The sequence below is a fragment of the Aulonocara sp. 'chitande type north' Nkhata Bay genome, linkage group LG17 (assembly GCF_057382095.1).
Source record: "Aulonocara sp. 'chitande type north' Nkhata Bay isolate Kocher_YH1m ecotype deep benthic linkage group LG17, A_spYH_male_GT1.1, whole genome shotgun sequence".
In the NCBI taxonomy this organism is placed as follows: Eukaryota; Metazoa; Chordata; class Actinopteri; order Cichliformes; family Cichlidae; genus Aulonocara; species Aulonocara sp. 'chitande type north' Nkhata Bay.
This window is the reverse complement of record NC_141360.1, coordinates 40,923,284-40,933,655: the sequence shown is the minus strand read 5'-3', so window position 1 is coordinate 40,933,655 and position 10,372 is coordinate 40,923,284. Positions and strand designations below refer to the sequence as shown.

Here is a 10,372-nt window from a genome sequence, read left to right as displayed (position 1 = left end):
ATTTAGTAGTGAGGAAATTGGTGGCATCCTATCACTGAGCTCCTGAGAGCGACCCGTTCTTTCTCAAATGTTTGTAGAAGCAGTCTGCATGCCCAGGTGAATGATTTCATACACCTGTGGTCATGGAAGTGACTGGAACACCTGATTCCAGTGATTTGGATGGTCGACTGAATACTTTTGGCTATACAGCGGCAGCAGTGTGGCGACTAGAGACCAGTTATTTCAGAGAGGAAGAGTTTAAATTAAAATGACCGAAGCAAAAACGAATGAAGGCAGAGATTATTTATGTTCATGACCAGACTGGAGTGTGTACAGGAGACCAACTCGCATCTGGAGATGGGCGACCAGCAAATCCCTTTAGGACAAATAACATTAAGATTAAGGTTAGACAACTAAAACACGTGTTTACTGTTGACTGCATGGCCCCACTTCCTTATTTCCCACATCACTTCCTGTCCCTGCACTGATCATCTTCCTGACCACCATGTCTGCATAAAATCACATCATCTTCCTCCTCTTGCTCATCCAAATAAACGAAATCCTCCGTCTCGATGTGGAAAAGAAAGGTCGCGGCACCGATTGTCGGCCGTGCCTCGCGCAGGCCTGTGAGTGTGCGCAGCAGGTGTGAAAAGGAGCCGGCGGCGTATCATATAACCTTTTGACAAGTTGCTCAACAACAACAGGCGCTCCCTGTTATTATTGGGTCAACAAAGTCGGAAGAAGTCTTTGGGATTAGAGCGGAGTGGAGCGCACGAGTGTGAATGCCGTGTGCTCGTTGAGCCCCCCCCCTCATCTTCGTTCTCTTTCAGCATAGAGGTTAACTCCCCCCACCGCCACCACCGCCGCCGCCGCCCCTACCACCCCTTTGCTCCCAGGCGGGCCCGGGGTCAGGGCAGAAACCGGCAGCCAGTCAGGCATTCTTTCTGTGTACATGTGTGTGTTTGTGTGTGGCTGCAGCCCACTCTGTGCTCTTTGACTCCGCTGCCCTTATAAGGCGAGCAGCGCCATGGCAACAGCAGGGCTTGAATAGCAGTGTCAAATCCCTCAGCACACAGACACACGCTCACTCTCCCTAAAGGAGGGAGCGAGGCAGAGACACAGAGCGGGGATTCAGAGAGAGAGAGACGAGGCCATCTCCGGGCTGCTCTCCACTGCAGCAGCAGCGCCGGGCTTTCGCTGAAAGGTCTGTGACCGTGTTTTTTCCTGCGCTTGTTGTTTGCCTAATTTATTCCTGCTGGGGCCGGCAGAAAGAAGGAAAGGCAGAGAGGGGGGAAAAGGACAGGCAGAGTAGCAAAGAGTGCAACAGTACACCGTGACTCGCCGACAGGGAATGCAGAGAGAAGTTCTGGCCTCTGGTTGTTACTGCTGGATGGACAAGTACTGACAAAACAAGAGGAGGAAGAGAGAGGCAGCACTTTGTAAAGCTCTGAGAGGAGAGGCAGCTGCGGCTGAAGAGATTTCTAAACTCTGCTTTTGTTCCAGCTTGTTGTTGCTTTTTTTTCCTTCTGTGACATCTGATCCCCCGCTGACTTTAAAACAGTTGAAAGGGATCACGAGAGAAACTCAACTTCAGCCCGGACGACAGAAACAGGAGGTGAACTTTGCTGCTCCTGAGAGTGAAAGGCGTCTAATTCTTTACTTATTTTCACATCAAGCCTGGACTCGAGTGCAGATAGCCTTAAATATACTTTTAGATTAATAGGCAGTCTATTCACCAGAGTTTCCCAAACTCCTCGGGTTATTTTTCGGGGCAAATCTTTTCCTGCTCTCCATCACTATCAGCCTCGACACGTCAAGAGTGAGTCTAGGCTAGAACTGGCTCTGATGAACAGATAAAAACCTCAGCACGACAGGAACTGGTTGGACGAGTTTATAAGTCAGAGCAGAGGGCAGGGCAGTTTAACCCTGCATGAAGGAGGGCTGTGTACGACTCGCCTCCCGCCTGCTCGTCCTTCCCAGAGAAAGTCGTGCGCTGAACAGAGAGGGGCAGCAGAGGCTGTTTGCCCCCCCCCACACCCACACACAGACACATACTATGCTTAGGGATAGGTGAGAGTTTTTCTTTCAAAGGGCGAAGACGGAGAAAGAAAGTGAGAGGGAGGGAGTCAAAGTGTAATTTATTGTTTCCTGTGAAAAGAGCGAGGCTGCACCCTTTTCGACTGCCTGAACTCTGAACCGCACACCGTGTTTGCGTGTGCGCGTCTGAAGTTTTGTCGGACCTCGGGAAGCCAGCGTGATCAGAGGTCAGGGCGGAAAACAGGACAGAGAGAGCCGGGGATTAAAGAAGAGAGGGACGACAGAACGTGGAAAGACCCACAGGTCAGCTCGACCGGACGGCAAAGACGAGAAAGGTCAAGAGGCGGAATTTCCCCCCGTCACTTTGACTCTCCTCGGATCGCTGCCGTTGGAGGCGGACTCGGCTCTTTAGACTCTGAGAGCCCGTTGGAAGGCGGTGGGACGGGAGGTCTGTGTGTATGATCCACTCACGGGGCTGCACGTCTCAGAGAATATGGCCATGGTGAGCGGAGGATGGGGTAATCCCAACGGGGGCGCTAACGGACTCGGGGAAAAGGCTTACCTGAGGAGGGGGGAGGACGAGGAGGGGTCGCCCCGGGCCGGGAGCAGCGACGTGGACGTCGGCGACGACGACAAGGCCTGCGTGGTGGACTGCGTGGTGTGCGGGGACAAGTCCAGCGGGAAGCACTACGGCGTGTTCACCTGCGAGGGCTGCAAGAGCTTCTTCAAGAGGAGCATCAGGAGAAACCTCAGCTACTCCTGCAGGTAGGGACACAACACGCATTGCTTTGCACGTGGAGAATATTTTTAACCACTTTGATACAGTTAAAAACAAACCCGAGTGTTTGTTAGAATCTGTGACTCCTCCTGTAGGCAGGTGTACGGGCACAGCTGCAGCAATATATGCCCTTATATCTCTAAAGACACCGTGCACACTCTGTAATCTGATTACATTAGTGTATGACTTTCTGATAGGCAGATTAGTCCATTTCTCACTCCTGAAGTTTGCGATCCAGCCTCACAAACAGCCAAAAAAAGAGAAAAAAAAACAGAAATGAAAGCACTGAAGGTCAGTCATGTGAGGATGGATTGCTTCAGAAGGTCAGCATTCCCATTATTCTTCACCGCAGGAACATTATGTTGCAACTCAGTTCTGTTACTGAGACCTCTCTCAGCCGCCCAGTAAACTTATTTCTCCTGCAGTGTGACCTCTGAGTGCAACACGTCCTTTTTTCCTTTGTGTTGTTGGTTTGTCACATCTGGGGCTGAAAGAGCTCCCAGTGAAATATTTGCAGACCTCAACCTGCTGCAAGAGGCAACGCAAGGGCGTGTAGAGCTGCTGATTTACAAAGGTCACGAGTCTCGATAGCTTTCAGCCACTCCAGCTCACTTATCATGACTCTGGGTGGGAGGGAGGGTGTCCGTGGGGACAGAGGGAGAGAAAGGAGGGAGATTTCAATCCCATACAGGAAGTTTGTTTAAGTTCAGTTCCGGCTTTCATCTTTAAATGTTTGTGTTGCACTTTGTTTGTGCAGATCAAACCGAGAGTGCCAGATCGACCAGCACCACAGGAACCAGTGTCAGTACTGCCGTCTGAAGAAGTGCTTCCGGGTCGGGATGCGCAAAGAAGGTATCAAAAGGTCAAACCTACTCCTGCTAAAGGTCATTAATAATAATAAACGGGTGGAGTTGCTGCCGTGGTGGAAGATCCCACTGAAAGGTGCACCCATCACCATGTTTGCATCCACAGTCTGATTACGACAAAAACCGAAACACTCCTGCGCCGCAGCGAGGGGAGCCACGTAATAATTACCCCTTATTCAGAAACGCTCACGTCGGCTCCTTATCTGCTGAAATTTCACAAATATTTACAGACGAGCCGGTCGTATCGCCTCGCAAGGTCACGAATGCCGTGTTTACAACTTGTTGCTCTGTTGCCTTCAGCAACAAGGAATTCAGGTTTCAGGATAAGCAGCGAGTGGAAAACGTTTGAAAGCATTAGCAGGTGAACAACTTGCTTTGCCACTTGCAAACTACCGCTGCATTATTATTACCGATGCATTAATATGTAAGCTGCTTTTAGTGTTGTAGATAACTGAGGTGGAGGCACGCGGGCGCCTTTGTTGGGCTTGATGATGACAAAGCTACATTTAAACTGGGAACTCTGATTCGCACCGAGAGAGGATGCTGGTTGCTGCTGCTTAACAGCTCTGAAGCACCTACTGGGACATTGTCCAGGTATCCAGTTATCTGTCAGCTGAAGCCTGTTTTCACTCAGATGCAGCAGCTGAGCTTCAGGAAACAGCAGAAAGCAACAATGCTTAAATGTCACACGAGGAAAACCACCGACTGACAGCCCGACTCTGCTTCATGTGCTGAAAACGGTTCATTACCTTTGTCTTGGGTGGGTGCGAGCATTTCAGCGTTTCCACCCTCAACTCGCTGGCGTCGAGTTGACTTGACAGAAACCTCAGCTGTAATTGTGCTCGGCTGTAACCTTACCCCACTTGTATTTCGGTCTGTGTCAGTGGACACCAGACGCTGTGCCATACATAGTGCGCACGGTGCAGCGTGCCAGGGGTTACATTTGGCCTGCGGTTATTAGTGAACCATGCCGAGCGTGGCCGTGACGCAGGCTGCGCTGTTTCCACATTACCTGGAAATGTGCGTCTCACCTCTGACCCAGTGAGGGAAGCGGCCGTTCAGGTTGCCTTTAGCGAGACTTTGACACCAGCGCTACGTTTGATTCGGTGTAATTTAAAACGGAAATCTGGTGCACGCAGAGCGAAGGATTTCAGATGTATAAAAGCTACAAAAGCATCTCACTACTGATTTACTTGTTACGGAGCGGCGGCGACGCACAGACACCGGCTCTTTCATCCTGTGCCGGTGCGAATCTGTATTTAGCAGTTATGTGCTGACAAACGGGCGATCGCTGCAGTCACACACACTGTGCGTGGGAGCGTTTATTAAGAGGTCACGACGGGTCCAAAGTAAACACCAACGGTGCTCGGTGCGGCCGCGGTGAGGATGAATCTAATCTGCTGCCTACAGATCGACAGCATAACTAACTTTTTATCTAATGATGACTTTTTCTGTTTGTTTTTAAACACCTGCAAAGAAACTGAGCTGTTGTAACAGGTTCACTCTGTTTTCATTTGCAACTTAATAAACCAAACAAGTGCAGAGGTCACTTACTGAGAAGCAGCACAGCAAACGATGGCCTTTGTCTGACACTGACCTGATGGATAACTCGTAAAGAGCTAATCTCCCTGCACCTGAGAAGTCAATGTTTCACGTATAGGTAAGAGGTGACCTCCAGGTGAGCAAATATATACCCAGCAAACATTTAATCCTGAGCTGAGAGAGCGTAACGTCCATGTGACTGAGACTAAGGACCAAAAGGTGATCATTGTTGTAATGGTCCTTCTTTTAAAGCAGTGTAGTTGTATCGCACCTTTCTACTCACCTGAGCATTTAAAGCCCTTTCTGCTGCTAGTCTGTGTTATCCAGTCTCAGAAGTCTCATCTGCACCGAGGACAGCAAACTCATTTTACATCGTCGGCCACATACAGCCGCCTTTAAACTTCTTTAAGATTAAACTACACATTTAATCCCTGAGATATTTTAGGAGAAGTGCAACATTAGTTTTTCTACATAATAAAGAGAAGCTGCTGTGCGAATTAAAGAAATCTGTCAGTGTGACTCTTTGAAGGACTTCTGGTAGCTCGTTGCTCAAACTGCAAAACAGTAAAACTGAAACTTTGTGCTCGTTCACAGAAAATGTGCTTTTTCTCTCACTGTGGATCTGCTTTAAACAGATTCTGTAGGAGATAAAGTAGAAAGAAACTCTGGTGTCGTATGCATGACTGTGGGGACGTTGCTGCCCTGCTTCACCTTCCTAAATCTGTCCAGTGGGCCAAATTTGGAGCCTTTGCTGGGCCGATTCTGGGCCCCGGGCCTTATCTTTGATTCTCCCGAGCTATAGCTAAGGGCTTCCTAACATTTGCACACACTCCAGTGGATGAATCAGGTGCAACAGCGGGTTGAGTATCATGGCAAACAATATTTTGGCATGCAGACAGGAGGAGTCTTGAATAACCCGCTGCACCACCTGACCCACGGGAGTTTCAGATTTCACTAGAACAGATTTTTGGACCGAGCTAATTATGTTAGTCATGTTCTACTCGTGGACACTGTCGAGCCAAAACACCTGATTTAATAAAAGTATACTCCGTAAACTCTCGACCCCTCGAAGCTCTTCTGTGAACTGGTTTGTGTCATGTTTCAGCTGCTAGAAGTTCAGGGTGGGGTTTTTCTCAGAAGCTGGTGTTCTGCGCCTGCCCTCGGAAACATCTGTAAACTGTTCAAACCGTCATCAAAGCACATTTTTATTGACCTGTACCGAGGCGTCTTTATGGGCAAGAACATAAAGGTTGCATACATGCAGCGTGTCATTCATTTACTCGCTCTCTGGACTGAAGCGAGTGGTTTTCAGCGGTTTTCTCTCTCTGCAGCCGTCCAGCGGGGTCGCATCCCTCCATCGCACTCAGGTATCAGTCCCAACTCCCTGGCGGGTGGGATCGCGGGTGTGGGTCCAGGTCACATTGGGGCGGACTACTTCAACGGCCAGCCGGTGTCCGAGCTCATCTCCCAGCTCCTCCGGGCCGAGCCGTATCCCCCGAGCCGCTACGGGGCGCCGTACGGCCAGGCACAGATGCAGGCATCTGCGAGCGGCGCCTCCGTCATGGGCATCGACAGCATCTGCGAGCTGGCAGCCCGTCTCCTCTTCAGCACCATCGAGTGGGCCAGAAACATCCCGTACTTCCCGGAGCTCCCGGTTTCAGAGCAGGTCAGGTCTAAAGCGCGGTGACTTGCAGTCGCCAAACTGAACAACAGACACTCGTGGCTCAAAGTGACCCTTTCGCTCCACAGGTGGCGCTGCTGAGACTGAGCTGGAGCGAGCTGTTCATCCTTAACGCAGCTCAGTCGGCTCTCCCGTTGCACATGGCTCCTCTGCTGGCGGCAGCCGGCTTTCACTCGTCTCCCATGTCCGCCGAGCGCGTCGTGTCCTTCATGGATCAGATCAGGGTTTTCCAGGACCAGGTGGAAAAGCTGAACAGGCTTCAGGTGGACTCGGCCGAGTACAGCTGCCTCAAAGCCATCGCGCTGTTTTCTCCTGGTAAGTCTGATCTTCTTCTTTCGAGGTTATGTGAGTAACTCACTGCGGCGCGATCTCTTTACTGTAAACTGAGCCCACGGTTTGGTCACAGAGAACCAAAACAAAGCTGTCGGAGGCATCACACACGTTTCTCAGAAATAAAATCACCGCTGTCTCAGGGAGGCGCTTTGATTTGGCCTCTTTGACCTCTGACATCATCAAGTAGCCCAAACCACAGACATCCTGTTACTCAGTAGTAAAGTGTAAGAATTATAAATAAACACAAACAAATGTCAAACGGGCCAAAATAAAGTTCAGATCTCTGAGTTTAAAACAGGGGTGCCAAACATAAGGTCCAGGGACCACGATCGGCCCACCAAAAGATTCCAATCTGGCCCAGTCGAAAGCTTTGGAAAATGTAAACAAGTAACACAGAAGTGAATGTTATCATTTTTCACAATCTGCAGCAGAAATGTCTATTTTTAAAGTTGGTGCACACACTTTCAGACAAAAAGCAAGAAAAACCTTTTGCACTGGTCATCAGGTGATGACACAGCCTCTGTTTTTCTGCCTTTAGACGCTTGTGGTCTGACAGACCCGGCTCACGTGGAGTCCCTGCAGGAAAAGGCTCAGGTCGCCCTGACGGAGTACGAGAGGTTGCAGTACCCCAACCAGCCTCAGCGCTTCGGCCGCCTGCTGCTGCGCCTCCCTGCGCTGCGCGCCGTGCCGGCTAACCTCATCTCCCAGCTCTTCTTCATGCGGCTGGTGGGCAAGACGCCGATCGAGACGCTGATCCGAGACATGCAGCTATCGGGGAGCTCCATCAGCTGGCCCTACGCACCAGGACAGTAAAGCCAGCTCCGGAGTGAGATCACACTGAGATGACTCCGAGCTGCGGAGGTCACTTTTTCCTCTCGTTAGCTCTGCAAAGTTTGCCCGATATGACACCAAAGCTGCTTTCAGGGAAAGAAAGTTTGATCGTCTCTAACGTTTGCAGCAGACCTCTCTCGCCCTCATTCCGGATGAACTCGGCTTTCGGTAAAACTCCTTACCGCGAGGCCACGTGCCGGCACTACCTCCTCCCCCATCGCCCCCAGTGTGACTTGAAACCAGAGTGCGCTCTGAACGAAGCCATAGCAGCGCCACTTGCTGTACGCTGCCGTGGCCGGGACGCGGCGTGCAGGTCGCACGCAAGCTGTGCGACGCTTTGTGCTGAAGTAAGAGACTTTGCTGCCAGACGAAGCATTTGTGAAGACGGCGACGCGTCGCCTCATGCAGCGCTTCACCACAGAGGAGGCTGCAGATGTATATACGACACCTGTTTTGTACGCTGTTTTGTAAATCACTCAGGACTGTATGAGAAACATGAAGCTGTGCCAGCTTCAGCTCGCTCTGTGCAACGGTACCAAATCCAGCAGACAGCACAAAAAGCTTTTTTAGCCCCTTCACGAGGTGCTGGAAGGTTACAACGATCTTCTTTTCTCGTCTATACTCTGAGAGCGGCGCCGACCTCCTCGACCATTTGAACTGTTTCTTTTTAGCACGTTACACAGCGCTGCAGAAGCTGCCGTTAGAAATCAAGCGAATGTACTTAAACACAGCCGGGCTCCTCGGGACGGTCGCATCCCAGTCGGACATCATTACCTCATGTTTTATACGTCGCTGACAGATGGAGATTGTATAGAGAACTATGTGTGTTAAAGATATTTACAAAGGGATCAAGGCACTGCTATCACTGTAAGCAAACAGCAAGACCCAGCGGGCAGGTCTTAGCCAGAAATAGAGATTAAAATGTTAAATGTCATGTGAGAGGACTTGAATCGTTTGAGATCATTTAGTGGAAGCTACACTGAATCAGGTGACGCCCGCTTTGCTGATTATTCTGTGTCCTGTGCTTTTGTGAGGCTAGGTGTGGTTTGAGTTGTTATTTTGTGTCAGCGGCCTCTTCGAGATGATTGTGAGCGCCGCTCTGACGTGAGAGGAACTTTGTCATTGGTGTGTTAGCGCGACGACCTGCAGCTCATTGCGATGAATTGTGATGTTTGTTTTGCCAAACTGACTGAAGTAAGACGACGAGCAGGTGATCATTTCTGTTCTTTTTATATTTCCAGTTATGTCGTTTAAAAGAAGGCGAGCGAGGCCACGAGCCCTCGCGCTGTCAGACGACTTCTCCGCTTTGATGTGAACTCCAGTGATTTGATTGTGTAGCTTTACGTTTAAAAGAATCATCTTTGTGTGACTGCGGCAAAACTGAAACATGCAAAAGACGCCCGCGCGTTATTTTTGCATTGGAAATAAACATATACGTTATTTTGAGTGGTGCATTTTCTTTCAGACGTGACGAATAACTTCATGTGTAACATGTTTGAAGAGACCACCGGGAACTAGTGTATCAGGCACGTTTACATGCAGGGGTGGAGGAGGTGGAGGAGGTGGGGTTTCTCTCAGAAAACATGAGAATTTCTCAAAATTTGGCACAAACGTGGACTAAGTGATGAGATCGTCCCTCATTCTTGGCGACTCCTCATTCGGTCTCTGGTTTGTGCACTAATTAGGACCACATTTCACACCAACGTGTAGAAAGGTGAAACAATACAGTCAAAAAGGTCAAAAGTCGATTCTGGTCAGACGTGGGTCGCGAGTGCGTCGTGACTGGTTGTTGGAAGCAATAAAACTCATTCAGCTGCTCATGACAGGTTTAAATGAACTGCTGAAGACAGATGTGTGATGGAAATAACTGATACCTGCAGCCTGAATGCGGCAGAGTATGTGCAGATTTGCATGGGCTAATGCAGCTGAAGAGGTTGTGTCGGTGACCTCATAAGAGCCCCTTAGACTAACTCGTTTCACACTTGACTGCTACACAAACAGAATTATGTGAGTGGAAGTGGCAACACAAACCTTAGTAGTGTTGGTGACGAGTACATAGTTGCTCTGGTGACAAAAGTTACAACGTGCAGCCGTGACCAGACTTTGTGTCCGTTGTCGCTTCAGTCTTACATCTTCCTGCGATCGTGTGCAGAGTCACAGGACAAGAGTCGGTATTTATCAGCTCGTGGGCCAAAGCCCGAGTGATAAGTGATCTATTCCAGTCTTATCAGTCCTCCAAGCCAGTTGCTTATTAGGGACTAAAAACATCCTCCTTTAGAACGGTGACAGTCTAAGGCTACGTTCACACTGCAGGTGAAAGCGCAT

The 10,372-nt window shown here is 49.8% G+C and overlaps 1 protein-coding gene across 1 annotated transcript; it reads left to right on the top strand.

Annotated features, from left to right (window-relative positions):
• Positions 1-908: 908 nt before the first annotated feature.
• LOC147310642 (nuclear receptor subfamily 2 group F member 6-like) lies at positions 909-9,493 on the top strand. The gene is made up of 5 exons (XM_086269812.1): positions 909-2,781; positions 3,552-3,646; positions 6,534-6,868; positions 6,952-7,198; positions 7,755-9,493. The coding sequence occupies exons 1-5, from the start codon at positions 2,510-2,512 to the stop codon at positions 8,027-8,029; spliced, it is 1,224 nt and encodes a 407-aa protein (XP_086125938.1). The 5' UTR covers positions 909-2,509; the 3' UTR covers positions 8,030-9,493.
• The last annotated feature ends 879 nt before the right edge of the window (positions 9,494-10,372 follow it).